Source organism: Lepidochelys kempii, chromosome 28, assembly GCF_965140285.1.
Source record: "Lepidochelys kempii isolate rLepKem1 chromosome 28, rLepKem1.hap1, whole genome shotgun sequence".
Classification (NCBI taxonomy): Eukaryota; Metazoa; Chordata; order Testudines; family Cheloniidae; genus Lepidochelys; species Lepidochelys kempii.
Window position 1 is genome coordinate 3475008 of NC_136407.1, and position 16227 is coordinate 3491234.

General features: G+C 50.9%; 1 protein-coding gene and 1 long non-coding RNA gene across 5 annotated transcripts in view; one reads left to right on the forward strand and one right to left on the reverse strand.

Annotated features, from left to right (window-relative positions):
- Positions 1-938: 938 nt before the first annotated feature.
- Positions 939-5283, reverse strand: LOC140904278 (uncharacterized). Its single transcript, XR_012156487.2, has 3 exons — positions 4932-5283; positions 1732-1820; positions 939-1060 (listed from the first exon to the last, which is right to left on the reverse strand). It is a non-coding gene; the product is annotated as an uncharacterized LOC140904278 (long non-coding RNA).
- Positions 5284-8821: 3538 nt separating this feature from the next.
- LOC140904231 (uncharacterized) overlaps positions 8822-16227 on the forward strand; it is a 34826-nt gene continuing 27420 nt past the window's right edge. For 3 of the 4 annotated variants that reach the window (XM_073326671.2, XM_073326672.2, XM_073326674.2), the window contains exons 1-6: positions 8822-9007; positions 9661-9747; positions 11895-12116; positions 12732-12745; positions 13540-13655; positions 15033-15065. In XM_073326671.2, the coding sequence (XP_073182772.1) occupies positions 8945-9007; positions 9661-9747; positions 11895-12116; positions 12732-12745; positions 13540-13655; positions 15033-15065 (535 nt within the window). In that variant the 5' untranslated portion in view covers positions 8822-8944. The remainder of the gene's footprint in view (positions 9008-9660; positions 9748-11894; positions 12117-12731; positions 12746-13539; positions 13656-15032; positions 15066-16227) is intronic. The other variant, XM_073326673.2, reaches the window with a different exon arrangement.

Sequence of the window (16227 nt, forward strand, 5' to 3'; positions counted from 1 at the left end):
GGGCTTTGTCAAGCCTGACCTTAAAAACCTCAAAGGAAGGAGATTCCACCACCTCCTTAGGTAACCCATTCCAGTGTTTCACCACCCTCCTAGTGAAAACGTTTTTCCGAATATCCAACCTAAACCTCTCCCACTGCAACTTGAGACCATTACTCCTTGTTCTGCCATCTGTCACCACTGAGAACAGTCTAGATCCATCCTCTTTGGAACCCCCTTTCAGGTAGTTGAAAGCAGCTACCAAATCCCCCCCTGCAGAACTGCTGCCTAGCCATTCGGTCCCTAGTCTGCAGCAGTGCATGGGATTCTTCCGTCTTAAGTGCAGGACTCTGCACTTGTCCTTGTTGAACCTCATCAGATTTCTTTTAGCCCAATCCTCTAATTTGTCTAGGGCCCTCTGTATCCTATCCCTACCCTCCAGCGTATCTACCTCTCCTCCCAGTTTAGTGTCCTCTGCAAACTTGCTGAGGGTGCAATCCACACCATCCTCCAGATCATTTATGAAGATATTGAACAAAACCGGCCCCAGGACTGACCTTTGGGGCACTCCACTTGATACAGTTTCCAACTAGACATGGAGCCTGTAGTTCCCAGGATCCTCCTTCTTCCCCTTTTTAAAGATGGGCACTACATTAGCCTTTTTCTAGTCGTCCGGGACTTCCCCCGATCGCCATGAGTTTTCAAAGATAACGGCCAATGGCTCTGCAATCACATCCACCAACTCCTTTAGCACTCTCGGATGCAGTGCTTCCGGCCCCATGGACTTGTGCATGTCCAGCTTTTCTAAATAGTCCCTAACCACTTCTTTCTCCACAGAGAGCTGGTCACCTCCTCCTCATGCTGTGCTGCGCAGTGCAGTAGTCTGGGAGCTGACCTTGTTCGTGAAGACAGAGGCAAAAAAAAAGCATAATAACCGAGGGGACAGGAATCCTTACCCAGCGAGGTCACATTCTCATAGTTCTCCTGCATGAGATCTCCGTAGAGGGCTCTCTGAGCTGGGCCCAGCAGAGCCCCCCTCTTTCCTGGGGGAATACACAGCCACCTCCTTGAAGGTCACCAGCCCCTGAAAGAGCAAGAGTCCCACACTCAGTGCCTGCTGCCCCACTCACAGCCCCACTATTCACGGGGGAGAGGAGCCAATCAAATGGGAGCTCTGGGAGGATCACAGTCAACAGAGTCCTACCCGCACACTGCTCAGAGCATAAAGGAAACACCAGGGTGAGACGATGGAGAGAGCCCGTTGTCTCTCCCAGCAGATCCATCACACTCCTGCTAGCTAGACACTGATACAGGAGATGAAGCCCCTAGCAGGGTCCAGGGAGAGCTGCCTGGTAGGAAGCCCAACACCCTCCGCATTGTGAGGAGCTGGTTATGAGCAGAGGGACAGCTCCCTTAAGCCTGACTGGCGGGTGCCCCCGTTATATCTCACAGCAGCCGCTGGCTCATAGCGCTCAGGCTCCAGTGCTTGGATTCTGGGAAGTTTTCCTAGCCTAGTCCAGAGGAGCTCTTTCCTTTTCCATAAATTAGGGAATTTCCAGCCCCAGCTCCTATTCTGTTCCTAGAATCCAGGCCCCAGGTTAAACAAGTCCCCGCAGGTTTGTGTAAGTCCACCCTGTATATTTCCTGCCTCCTTCCCTCTCCAGACCACCCACCCTCAAAGTTCCCACCTCCTCAGTATTTACTTCCACTCTCCCTCCAGCAGGACCCCTCCAGCAATTCCCCGATAGTCCCTACCTGAACTGGCTCTAATGCGGCCATTTCTCTTCCCTGTCCCATGGGAGGATGGGATGAGCTGGAGTGAAACATGGACGTCATTCTGCAGCCTGCGAGGGAAAGAAAGGCAATCGAGGCTTGTTTTTTCAGAACAGGATTTAGAAATTTCACATTACAATTTCTCCCATGCTCTTTCGCTGCAGGACATTCCAGATGCTACCATGCAAACAGAAAGAGCCAATACACAAGTAATAATGGGCAGGGACAGATTAACTCTCCTGTGGGCCAGGGGCTATTAGATTTTGTGGGGCCCCTGTATACAAGTCTTTTTCCTGGGAGGGAGTTTGGGTACAGGAGAGGGTTCTGACATGGGGCAGGGGGGTGGAGTGTGGGGTGCAGGCTCTGGCCAGGAGGCACTTTACCACAGGCGGCTCCCGGCCGGCAGCGCAGTAGGGCTCAGGCAGGCTGCCTGCATGCCGTGACCCCACGCTGCTCCCAGAAGCAGCTGGCTGCTAGCACGTCTCTGTGACCCCAGGGGGAGGGGGAGGGGGAGTGGGACAGCATGTCTCCATGTGCTGCCCATGCCCACAAGTGCCACCCCCAGGGACGGGGGACTTTTAGAGGCCACAGGACTTTTAGCGGCCCGGCTTTGGAGATCGCTGCCTGTGCATAGGCACCGACTCCGTGGGTGTTCCAGGGCTGGAGCTCCCATGGGGAAAAATTAGTGGGTGCACTGCACCCACTGGCAGCCAAGCTCCTCTCCCTGCCCCCCCGCCCCACCTCACCTCACCTCTGCCGACTCCTCCTCCTCTGAGCGTGCTGCGTCCCTGCTCCTCCACCTACCTCCCAGTGCTTGCTGCTGCAAAACAGCTGTTTTGTGGTGTAACAAGCTCCGGGGGTAGGGGGGAGGAGTCGAATAGGGGCAGGGACTTTGGGGAAGGGGCTGAATGGGGGTGGGGCCTGGGGTAAATGAGGGGTCAAGCACCCACCAGCACAAGTCGGTGCCTATGTGCCTGTGATTTATTTTTGCGTGGTCCCCCTTGAGCTGGGGCCCTGGGCTGCAGCCCCTAAAGCCCCTGCCTTAATCCGGCCCTGATAATGGGGCAGAGTTGAACTGCTCAGACATCTGTTGGAAAAGTAATACAGCCAAACACAAAACATCCAGCAAGTTCCTGGACTCTTTTGGGGTTTTGTTTCAGAAGATGGCAGAAGTAAAGAGGGGGGCAGCTGTTTTAGAATTGATTCTGACTACGACGGAGGAATTGATTATGAATGTGACTGTGGAAGGCCATTTGCATAAATGTCACCAATATATGATAGATTTCACAATGTAAGGAAAGGAAGGAAAGTGAGCAGCAGAATAAAGATGGTGGTGGACACTAGTAATCTTCCACTGCAGCTGCGCCGCTGTAAGATCTTTAGTGTAGCCACTCTATGCTGGCCAGAGAGCTCTCCCGCCGGCATACTTAAACCACCCCTAACGAGCGGCGGTAGCTATGTGGACAGGAAAGTGTCTCCCACTGACGTAGCGCTGTGCACCCTGGCGCTTCTGTCAGTGTAATTTGCGTCAGTCAAGGGGTGTGTGTTTTTTTCATGACAAAAGTTTTACCGACAAAAGACATAGCCTTAGTAACAGAAAACTAGAGAGAAAGTAGGACAAAATTTTAGGATATTTGATGTCAATCTTTGAAAAATTGGGGAGAAAATGGAAATATTTGATACTAGGAGAGAAAATTGTCAAAATCTGAAGGGATTTTATGTCGATATTATATTAAGTGGGAAAAGTTTGAAAGGATTATTTATGAATGTTCAGCAGACAGCAATCCTTCTCCTCCTCTGCCACCGTTCACGTGGGAAGTGGGCAGCCCTTTGGGAAGCAGCTTTCAGAGGGTCAAATGGGAGGAAACCCACCCCCCCCCAAATCTGAGGAGATTTTACATTGGAGAGAGAAAAATGGGAGCAAAATCTGAGGCTAGATAAAGAGTCGATAATCTGAGATAAAAGGGGGGGGGGGGGAGAATCAATGCAGATTTTATATCCCGGTCAAGGTTCCTTCCCCACTCTGAACTCTAGGGTACAGATGTGGGGACCTGCATAAAAACCTCCTAAGCTTACTTTTACCAGTTTAGGTTAAAACTTCCCCAAGGTACAAACTATTTTACCCTTTGCCTTCCACTGCCACCACCAAACATTTATCTGGGTTTATTTTTATTAGGAAAGCATCGTTTGGAAACATCTTTCCCCCCAAAATCCTCCCAACCCTTGCACCCCACTTCCTGGGGAACGTTTGATAAAAAATCCTCACCAATTTGCATAGGTGACCACAGACCCAAACCCTTGGATCTTAGAACAATGAAAAAATATTCAGTTTCCTTACAAGAAGACTTTTAATAGAAGAAAAAAAAAAAAAAAGGAAGAATCACCTCTGTAAAATCAGGATGGTAAATACCTTACAGGATAATTAGATTCAAAACATAGAGAATCCCTCTAGGCAAAACCTTTAGTTACAAAAAAGACACACGGACAGGAATATTCATTCTATTCAGCACAGCTATTTTCTCAGCCATTTAGAGAAATTATAATCTAACACATACCTAGCTAGATTACTTACTAAATTCTAAGACTCCATTCCTGTTCCATCCCCAGCAAAAGCATCCCAGAGACAGACACAGACCCTTTGTTTCTCTCCCTCCTCCCAGCTTTTGAAAGTATCTTGTCTCCTCATTGGTCATTTTGGTCAGGTGTCAGCGAGGTTACCTTTAGCTTCTTAACCCTTCACAGGTGAAAGGATTTTTCCTCTAGCCAGGAGGGATTTTAAAGGTGATTACCCTTCCCTTTATATTTATATATTTATATTTATATTTATGACAATCCCTATGTGACAATTAGGGAGAGACGGGGAGAGAATTTTGTCAAGAGTTGAGAGAAGTGGCAAAATCAGAGATGTCCCCGCCCTTCCCAGATCAGCTGCTTTTCTTCTCCCCTGCAATCTCTTGCCTGTACAGAGTTCACAGTCTGTCTTCCCCTCCCTGCAACTCTGGCTTATTTTTCATCCCTTTTGCTTCCTGACACCTCCCCTTCCCCAACTTTTGCTTTGAGCAGGGGGTTGGACTGGTTACCTCCTGAGGCCCCTTCCAACCCTGATATTCTATGATTCTAATCCCCACTGGGGCCCCAATTCCCTCCCCCCGCCAGTTTTGCCCTCTGGGGCAGCTTCTGACCTGAGCTAGAGGCAGAGAGAGGACAGAGGCTTCATTGCCTAGGGTTGCAACATCTGAGGATCCCTTGGGCAGCCAGAGAGTCACTTTCCTGCCGGTCCCCAGCACTTTCCCCTGGGACTCTCAGTCACCTGAAGTCTCCAGCTCAGGAGTTGATGTTGGTAGAGCCCAGGGCTGCCCTAGGGGGCTAGATCCAGCTGGAGAAAGTCCCCCGCACTTGGCCGGGTACATAAGGAGCATGAAGGAAGGTCTCTCCCCAGCACAGATCCCCATGGGGAAGCAGCAGCCACTCAGCTCCCAGGTCACAATGGAGGAGGCAGCGTCTTGCATTTTGCAGTGAGCGCCTCGGTATTATCTGTGTACTTTGTTTTCTTCCTGCCTCCTGATCTCTCCTGCTCCAGCCCCTTCCTGTGTCTCTGGATAGCAACCCGGCTGCAGCTGCTCACTGGGACAAGGGTTTCCTCTGCTGGGAACCCCCCGCCCCCAGCACGCCTCAGAGGGGATGGACTGGCTCTCTCTCACACACACACTGCAAGGCTAAAAGCTGCTGCCCCGGTTAGAATTCGCTCAGCTCTGAAGCGGGTTCCAAAGAGGAGGGAGCTCGGCTGTTCTCAGTGGTGGCAGATGACAGAACAAGGAGCAATGGTCTCACGTTGCAGTGCGGGAGGTCTAGTTTGGATATTAGGAAACACTATTTCACTAGGAGGGTGGTGACGCCCTGGAATGGGTTCCCTAGGGAGGTGGTAACCATCCTTAGAGGTTTTTAACACCCTGCTTGATAAAACCCTGGCTGGGATGATTTAGTTGGGGATTGGTCCTGCTTTGAGCAGGGGGTTGGACTAGATACTTCCTGAGGTCTCTTCCAATCCTAATCTTCTATCATTCTATGATAAAGATGTTTAGCAACATCTGCTGAAGGCACTGGCCTGACCCTGCCTTTCCTTGGGGTTACTATCTGCTCCTGGCTGTACCAAGGGGCAGCCCTGCCAACCCCAGGTGACCAAAACCCCTGAGACTGGCTTTGAAATCATGAGAGCAGGGCTTAACTTCAGCTGGAGCCATCTGAAGTGTTGCTCCAGTAAATATTTTCAAACCTGCAGGAGCCCTGGTGCACCCCACGAGACTGAAGCCCCTGGCCCTGGTGCCCCCTATGGCACAGAAACCCCCAGCCCCCACCCCCCAAATGCGTAGGACTACAGTGCCCTAAAGAAATTTGAGGGGAAAAATCAGAGAGGGTAAATGATGCTCAGGAGCAAGACAGTGGGGGCAGTTCTGAATTACCCAGAGGGGTTTCTTTTCAGAATCTTACCTACCGCCCATGAAGATGAGATCATAGGCCAGGGGGAGGCTAAGCCTCCTCAGATAGCCAGGCGTGGCCCCTTCCATGCTCCACTGTGAGACCCCTCTCCGTGTCCTGCTCTTTCCCCATGTCGTCGTCCCCTGTCCCCCGGCCTATGGCGGAAGGAGTGGGACTGGGAGCTAACCTTCCCAAACTGGGGGCTCATGCACCCCCCAATCTGAGCTTCTAGTTTCATCTCCAGTGTTTCAACAAACCCAGCAAGAACTGCCTTCAGAATGGCCCCTTCATTGACGTATGCGGAAGTATTGGATGACAATAACTTGTGATGTATGTGTTTGAGGATCTAGCCCCTGGTTCAACTTTATATCTAGGTCAGTGGTTCTCAACCTGTTTTACCTACCAATGTGTTAAGTGCAGCCCAAGCACCAGCCTGCCAGCCCCAGCCAGCTGTGGGGGAGAGGCTGTGTTAAGTTGAGAACCACAGCACTCCCCTGCCCTAAAACTGCCCACAGTCCCCTATGCCCAGTGCCCCTGCCCAGAGCGGGGCCAGTAGTGGAGTCCTGGGCACAGGCCAGGCAGATGGACCCCAGACCCAGACCCCTTTGCATGCAGGAGCCAGACCCTAGACCTAGACCTCGCCGCACGGGGCCAGGGATGAGCCGGACCCCAGATCAGGACCCCACCACACGGGGCCAGGCAGGAGCTGGGACCTAGACCTAGACCAGGACCCCAACCCCAGATCTGGACCCAGACTCTGCTGCACACAGGAGCCGGACCCCAGACCCAGACCCTGCCACGTGGGCACAGCCAGGATCTGGGACCCAAACCCTGCTGTGGAGGTCGTGCTGCACAAGCCCGGACAGGAGCCAGGACTCAGACCCAGACCCCACCACGCGAGGCCAGGCAAGAGCTGGGACCCAGACCGGCTCTAGGTACCAGCAAAGCAAGCACATGCTTGGGGTGGCACAATCCCAGGGGTGGCTTTCTGGCCACCTTTTTTTTTTGGGGGGGGGTTGGGCAGTTGTGCTTTTGGAGCTTGGGGCAGCAAAAAACCTAGAGCTGGCTCTGCTGGGACCCAGGCCCTGGACCTGGACACCATCCAGGACCAGAGTGCCCAGCAAGGCCAGCATCCAGGACCCGAGAAGGGGGGCCAGGAAAGAACCCCACCTAAAACCTGGGACAAACCCCTAGTTCCCTTCAACCTACCCACAGACCCACTCACCAGCCCCCTGCTGGCAGGAACACTGGTGCAGACTGCAAGATGCTGTCTCCCCCTCAGCCAGCCCCACCCCCTGCCAGACCAGAGCAGCAAATTTTGAATGATTTTTAGCACACAGCTGGGCCACAGCTGTGTGCTAATTGGGCGGCATGTAGGCCACGGGTTGAGAACCACTGATCTAGGTACTCCTTTGTAAAACGGATGGCTTCTCCCCCCACCCCACAAATGGAAGGGTTCTCTTGAGGATGATCTCCATGCATTCGGACCTATTGGGCCCTCTCCCATCACCATTTGCTACCATGATGATGTCTCTGTTTTAACTCTGGACACAAAGAAAAAGAGGCATATTTCTAATTTGGATAATTTCACCATTGTGACAAGGAATAAAAACAAAACTTGCAGGTGGAATTCTTTGCTAGAGGATAACTTTTGTTCTTGTAAGACGAACAACCAGATTCACTTTACTCGTCTGCTCAAAGATATGATGTGTGTTTTGGACATGCTTTTGTGTTTTTTCCCATCCTGCGATCCTTGTTTTCCTTTCCATAGCTGACAAGGTTGCAGTAGAGGCAACACAGAACATAAGAACGGCCACACTGGGTCAGACCAAAGGTCCATCTAGCCCAGTGTCCTGTCTGCCGACAGTGGCCAACGCCAGGTGCCCCAGAGGGAATGAACAGAACAGGCAATCATCACATGATCCATCCTCTGTCGCTCATTCCCAGCTTCTGGCAAACAGGCTAGGGACACCATCCCTGCCCAGCCTGGCTAATAGCCGTTGATGGATCTACCCTCCATGAACTTCTCTAGTTTTTATTTGAATCCTGTTATAATCTTGACCTTCACAACATCCTCTGGCAAGGAGTTCCACAGGTTGACTATGCATTGTATGAAGAAATACTTGCATTTGTTTGTTTTAAACCTGCTGCCTATTAATTTTATTGGCCGACCCCTAGTTCTTGTGTTATGAGAAGGAGTAAATATCCCCCTTAGTCATCTGGTTTCCAAGCTGAAAAGTCCCAGTCTTATTAATCTCTCCTCATATGGAAGTTGTCTTCCGCATTCTCCACAAAAATCAATGTCATTTAAGCAGAGGCTGCTTGCTTGATGACCAAAATAGTAAACAGAAATCTCGACTTATTCATGAATACTGTTTAGTTCAGGCATTTAATGAATGATTTGCAAATATTTTTTCTCTTTGGGGCAGGGCTCATATTTTAGATGGTATGTGGTACCCTCTCCTGGATTTCTCTCAAAGAAGTAGATTAATGCTGGTAGGTTTAACCATGCCCCATTGGCTTTCACTGCTCTTTCAATGTCAACAACGTTTCCCCTCCCTCCCATGGGTGCATGGCCCCCCCGCCGGCTGCCCGGGTTCAGGTTTTTCTCGGCCCTGCGAGGGGACCGCCCGGGGCAGGGGCAGGGCCCGGCCCGGGTAGGAGCCGCCCCTTCCTGCCTCCCCCCAACCCAGGAGCCCTTTGTGTTTGCAGCGGAGCCATGGCCGGGGCCGGGAGCGCAGCGCGGAGGCTGCTCCACCCCTGCAGCCCGCGGGGCAGCGCGGTAGGACTGGGGGCCGCGCGGAGCGGGCAGGGCCCGGGTGGGCGGAGGGGAAGCGTGGGCCCGAGACACGCGTGGGGCGGACACGCTCCTGCCGGGAGGGCCCGGAGCCCGGTTCGGCTGCAGAGCTCGGAGCCCAGGCTGAGCCCCGAGAGCGAGGGGATGGTGGCATCTGGTGGGGGTCAGAGCAGGGGCATCTGGGGAGGGGGGCAGTGGCTGGTGTTGGGGATCGTGGGGCTGCTGGAGTTTGGGGCGGGAGGGCGGAACGGGGGTTTGGGGGATATTTGGTTGCGGGGGGGGGTCCATGTTCAGATCTGGCCCTGCGGGAGCATTGGGGGTTGGAGCTGGGGAAGTTGGGGGCAATATCTGACGTTGGCTGCTTGAGATGTGGGCAGGGCCTGGGGATGTTCGGGTTGGGGGGGCTGCACCCCTGTCACTTCTCCAAGGGGTCCTGAGTTTTCTCTGGAAAACCTGGTGCCCCTTTCACCAGCCCCTCTCAGAGCTGCCTCGCTGAGGCCAAACAAGACCTGGGATAAAAGTCTGAGTCTCAGAGACTCTGCACGACCCTCGGCAGGGCAGGGCAGGACGGGCCCTGAAATCTGGCAGCTGGGAGGCCATTTGCGGCAGTTTCTAAGCCCCTCCCCCACTTCTTCCAGGAGCCCCCACGAGAGCATCGGGCCCCTCTGGGAAAAGAGCGAGAAGCAGCCAAAGCCGAGGAGCAGCAGCAAAGCGAGGAGCTGCTGGTAGGTTCCCCGGGAGCCCCTGCCCTGCAGATTTGCCTGGGATCCCGGTGCCCTGAATCAGCGGCTCTCAACCGTTCCAGACGACTGTCCCCCTTTCAGCCGGCTGATTTGTCTTGTGTAGCCCCAAGTTTCACCTCTCTTAGAAACAACCTGCTTACAAAATCGGACACACAAATGCAAAAGAGTCACAGCCGCTAGTACTGAAAAAATGGCCGACGTTCTCATTTTTACCGTGTAATTATAAAATAAATCCATTTGAATATAAACCTTGTACTTCCATTTCAAGTGTTTAGTCTATTCAGCAGTCTAAACAAGTCATTGTATGAAATTTGTTTGTACTGACTTCGCTCGTGCTTTTTATGTAGCCTGTTGTAAAACTAGGCAAATCTCGAGATGAGTTGATGGGCCCCCTTGAAGGCCTCTGGGTACATCCAGGAATACGGGTACCGCTGGCTGAGAACCACTGCCCTGGGTGATGTGGTGAATGCAGGGCCTGTCCTTCCAGCCTTAGCCCTGAAATCGTCCCCACTGGAGCCCAGGGAGAGGCATGCTCAGATACGTGGGTAACATGATGCCCTTAGGGTGCAGGAGGCTGCTGGGCAGGAGAGGGTCAGTCTATGTTAGCCCAGAGCCCTTGCCCATGGGCTGTCTGCATGTCTCAGTGACCGGGGATCCTTTTTAGCACCTTTAGGGGAGAAGGGGGGCAAAGAGATGAAATGTGGGATGGAGAGTTTGGCTCAGTTCAAGTTGATGAGATTCTGGGAAAAACAGTCCTTCTTGTTGGTGATGTACAGCTCACCCCACCCCGATCCCTCCACCCTTCCTGGCCTAATTGCATCACCCACTGCAAGAGATCCTATGTTCTGGTCAATAAAACTGGAGGCACATTTATGGTTAATCAAAGGCTCTTAAGCAAAATAAGCAGTCATGGGATAAGAGGGAAGGTCCTCTCATAGATCAGTAACTGATTAAAAGGCAACAAAGGGTAGGAATAAATGGTCAGTTTTCAGAATGGAGAGAGGTAAATAGTGGTGTCCCCCAGAGGTCTGTACTGGGACCAGTCCTATTCAACATATTCATAAATGATCTGGGAAAAGGGATAAACAGTGAGGTGGCAAAATTTGCAGATGGTACAAAACTACTCCAGAAAGTTAAGCCCAAAGCAGACTGCGAAGAGCTACAAAGGAATCTCACAAAACTGGGTGACAGGGCAATGAAATGGCAGATGAAATTCAGTATTGATAAATGCAATGTAATGCACTTTGGAAAACATAATCCCAACTATACGTATAAAATGATGGGGTCTCAATGAGATCTTGGAGTCACTGTGGATAGTTCTCTGAAAACATCCACTCAATGTGCAGCAGCCGTCAAAAAAGCAAACAGAATGTTGGCAATCATTAGGAAAGGGATAGAGAATAAGACAGAAAATATCATGTTGCCTCTGTACAAGTCCATGGTACGTCCACATCTTGAATACTGCATGCAGATGTGGTCGCCCCATCTCAAAAAAGATCTATTGGAATTGGAAAAGATGCAGAAAAGGGCAACAAAAATTATTAGGGGTATGGAACAGCTTCCGTATGAGGAGAGATTAATAAGACTGGGACTTTTCAGCTTGGAAAAGAGATGACTAAGGGGGGATATGATTGAGGTCTATAAAATGACTAGTGTGGAGAAAGTAAATAAGGAAGTGTTATTTACTCCTTCTCCTAACACAAGACCTAGGGGTCACCCAATGAAATCAATAGGCAGCAGGTTTAAAACAGACAAAGGGAAGTATTTCTTCACACAACGCGCAGTCAACCTATGGAACTCTTTGCCAGAGGATGTTGTGAAGGCCAAGACTATAACAGGGTTCAAAAAAGAACTGGAGAAGTTCATGGAGGACAGGTCCATCAGTGGCTATTAGCCAGGATGGGCAAGGATGGTGTCCCTAGCCTCTGTTTGCCAGAAGCTGGGAATAGGCGACAGGGGATGGATCACTTGATGATCACGGTTCTGTTAATTCCCTCTGGGGCACCTGGCATTGGCCACTGTCGGAAGACAGGACACTGGGCTAGATGGACCTTTGGTCAGACCCAGTGTGGCCATTCTTATGTTCTGTGTTCCCCTGTTACCAAGCCGCCCTCTCTCTGTGATTGCAGATACAGACAGAAGCTGAGAGGCAGAAGATCGTCTGGGAGTGGCAGGAGCTGCGAGGGTTTCTGGAGGAGCAGGAGCAGCGGCTGCTGTACCAGCTGGAAGAGCTAGAGAGAGCCATTGTCCAGAGAAGGGATGAGGGCATTTGCAGACTATCGTGGGAGATTTCCCTGCACAGTGAGCGGGGAGGAGAGAAGGGGCAGCAGCCGCTGAGCCAACCCCTGCAGGTCAGACTGTCATTGCAGTGGTCATACGCAGCGTTCCTATAGGAGTGTCTCAGCCTTAGACCCCAAAGCACTTTACAAAGTGGGGTCAGGGGCATTATCCCTATGGGAGAGATGGGGGAAGTGAGGCGGGGGAGGGGCAGAGCTCTGCCCAAGGTCACACAGCAAGTCTGGCAGCGGCGCCAGGGATGGATCCCGGGAGTCCTGGATGCTGCAACCCCAAGACCTTCTCTCCTGCCCTGTAAATGTCTGTCTGCATTTGCACTTGGAGACTGAAATCCCCCTCCCCCCATGCCGTGGTCCTGAGCCAGGCCTAAGACCCCACTGCTACCAGATTAATGGGTTTAGTGGTGTCAGAGTGAATTTCACTTTCAATGCAGCAAATATTTTCTTCCTGTAAAATGCCTGGGGAGAAACTTCCCCCTGTGGCAATTTCTCAGCAAGGATTTGTGGGGCTGCTGAGAGCAGAAGTCTCTGCTTGAGGGGATGGCAGCTGCTCTGGAAACATGAACCCGAGTGTCTGAAATTAGACTCCAATGGTAATTCCCCTGCAGAGCAGGAGAGCTCCCCAGGCTGCGACAAGTCCTCTGATGGCTTCTTTCTTCTCTCCTTCTGCAGGGTGCTGGGAGCAGGTGAGTCCCTGGTTCCATTTCACTCCCCCTCATGTTCCATTACGCTTGGAAACTGCACTGGATACAGAGCTTCTCCCTGCCCTTGGAGTGTGACATGCTGGCTTAGAGCCTGGGATTCTGTCTCCCCTAGCGGCTTCCTCAGCAAGGGCCAGAGCCTGTTACTCTTACAGCTAATGAGGTCCCACCAGGGCTGTCAGACATAGAGGCCAGACCTGGCTTGTCTGACCTATTTATGTGGCAACATCATGTATTCAGAGTGTGCAGAATCTCAGCTTTCCATTTTTTTAAAAGTAAGTTTCTAGCTCTCCTGGTTACAAAGAAACTCTCCCAAATGGACACGGAGACAATGTTGCCTTCCTGAGTCTGCAGACAGCCTGAAACACCAATTCAGAGAGGCGTGAATGCCCTTGTCCTCTCTTAATCTCATTGCAGTGTCAACTGAAATGACGACACTTTAACATCGACATTCAGTATTCCATGGCCAATCAATTGAGCAGGTGGAAGGGGAGTGGTGGGAGAGAAGCCTTTGAGGGGTGGGAATAGGGAGCTGATGTAGAGAGGGAAGAACAGAGGAGAGACACAAAGACAGTGAGGAGAGAGAGAAATGGAGACAGGAGGGTGGGAAAGGAAAGGAAACAAACAGTAGAAATAGCAGGGGCCCTGAATGTGTGTGAGAGGGGGCTGTTTCCCTACTGAGTGATACTGATCGTGAAAATAAAGGACTTAATAAAGAACAGTAACAAATGGTTGGCGTGGGGATCGGTCCCAGTTCTTACCCCTTCTCCTTTCCTCAGCAGGGAGGACGGGACGTTTCGGAAGCTGGAGCTGGGGTTTGCAGAGCTGGAGAAAAGACTCAGTGATTTCTCTCTGAAAAGCGCCCACCTGCAGGAGGTGCTGCTGGGATTCAAAGGTGAGTTGGAGTCTCGGGGTGGCGTCTCCTCTGGTTAGAGCGACCCTGGTCCTGGGGAGGAGTCGGGGTCTCTAGTGATGTCACTGACCCTGGGCTCCATCTCACAGCCCCAGTTCAGCGGGTCGCCCTTCCCTATGGGAGTAGCCCTGTGGGGCTGGCTCTGTCTGCAGCGGCTGCGTTATCGGCCTCAGTCTGTGTCACCATCTCATAGTTAACAGCAGTTACATTAATAACTAGGGCCCTACCAAATTCATGGTCCATTTTTGTAAATTTCACAATTTTAACGTTTAAAAAATCTTGAATATCACAGTTTCAGATATTTAAATCTCATGGTGTTGTAATAAAACATGAGTATGTATTTAAAAATGGCAAAACATATAAAGGCCTTAAGACTCGGATAGCTCAGTGGTTTGAGCATTTGCCTGCTAAACACAGGGTTGCAAGTTCAATCCTTGAGGGGGCCATTTAGGGATCTGGGGCAAAAATTGGGGATTGGTCCTGCTTTGAGCAGGGGGTTGGACTAGATGACCTCCTGAGGTCCCTTCCAACCTTGATATTCTATGATTCTATGAAGGCAGAGAGGGCTGGACTTGCTGTGAGGAAGCTTGAGTGTTCGGAAATAAATCCAGTTGCCTTAGAGGGCAAGCCAGGCATTTCTTCAGCCATAATGGGAAGCCTGTGAAGTTGCAAGTGAACTGGACAAGGGAGCTCCTTCGGTAAGGCTTGCTGTGAACAGCCTGCTCCCATAAAAAAAAAAAAAAAAAAAGGGGGAGGGATAGCTCAGTGGTTTGAGCATTGGCCTACTAAACCCAGGGTTGAGAGTTCAATCCTTGAGGGGGCCATTTAGGGATCTGGGGCAAAAATTGGGGTTTGGTCCTGCTTTGAGCAGGGGGTTGGACTAGATGACCTCCTGAGGTCCCTTCCAACCCTATGATTCTATGATCTCTTGGAAGACTCAGTGTTTCTCAAACTGACTCATGGCTATTGCGGAGGATTCAAGCTATTGTCACCCTTACTTCTGTGCTGTCTTCAGACCTGGGTGGCTGGAAAGCAGCGGCTGCTGGTCGGGTGCCCAGCTCTCAAGGCAGCCCTGCCGCCAGCAGCATAGAAGTAAGGGTGGCAATAGTGCGATTTCCACCCCCCCCCCATAGCCTTGTGACTCCCAGTTTGAGAGACGCCGTGTACTTTTGTATACTTTTATAGTAAAGAGTAAAAGTACACAAAAGACCAGATTTCACAGGGGAGACCAGATTTAATGGTCCATGACACATTTTTCACAGCCACGAATTTGTTAGGGCCCTGTTAATAACTATTGGGAACCTCCCACTGAATGTGAGGGCTTCAATTCTGACCTCTCCCATCCTCTTCTTCCCCTAGAGATGCTGCGACTGGAGCTGGGGAGTGACACAGGTATGTTTCTGTCAAGGATCCTTCCCCACTCTGAACTCTGGGGTACAGATGTGGGGACCTGCATGAAAGACCTCCCCCAAGTTTATTCTTACCAGCTTTGGTTAAAAACTTCCCCAAGATACAAACTTTGCCTTGTTCTTGAACAGTATGCTGCCACCACCAAGCGTGTTAAACAAAGAACAGGGAAAGAGCCCACTTGAAATATCCACCTGGATATTCCCCCAAAATATCCCCCCAAGCCCTACACCCCCTTTCCTGGGTAAGGCTTGATAAGAATCCTCACCAATTGGTACAGGTGAACACAGATCCAAATGCTTCGATCTTAAGAACAATGAAAAATCAATCAGTTCTTAAAAGAAGAATTTTAATCAAAGAAAAGGTAAAAGAATCACCTCTGTAAAATCAGGATGGTAAATACCTTACAGAGTAATCCGATTCAAAACATAGAGAATGTTTCTAGGCAAAACCTTAAGTTACAAAAAGACACAAAAACAGGAATATACAGTCCATTCAGCACAGCCTTATTTGACCAGCCATTAAACAAAAGGAAATCTAATGCATTTCTAGCTAGATTACTTACCAACTTTTTACAGGAGTTCTGAGCTGCATTCCTGATCTGTTCCTGGCAAAAGCATCAGACAGACAGACAGACCCTTTGTCCCCCCCCTCCAGCTTTGAAAGTATCTTGTCTCCTAACTGGTCATTTTGGTCAGGTGCCAGCAAGGTTATCTTAGCTCCTTAACTCTTTACAGGTGAAGGGGTTTTGCCTCTGGCCAGGATGGATTTTATAGCACTGTATACAGAAAGGTGGTTACCCTTCCCTTTATTTTTATGACAGTTTCTGTCTCTGAAGGGCCATGGGGAGATTTCAGACCAATAACCAAAGTAGCGACAGGGCATCATGGCTTTCAGCCCCTGATGTGCACCTGGAAGCTGTGGAGCAATGCAAAGCAGGATGAGCACCTGGACTAATTCACTGTTGTTGTGACATCTGATATGGGTTCAGAGTGAATCCAGATCTCAGGGGTGTGTTTCCCTTTGGGAACAGGAACAACACCCTGAATGGTGTGAAATAGGATGAGACAAGAATAAAACAGTCTGACAGCTGTATGGAGTGACCAAAAATGGTATTGGAGGGGTGGGGGCAGCGAAGATTCAGGAG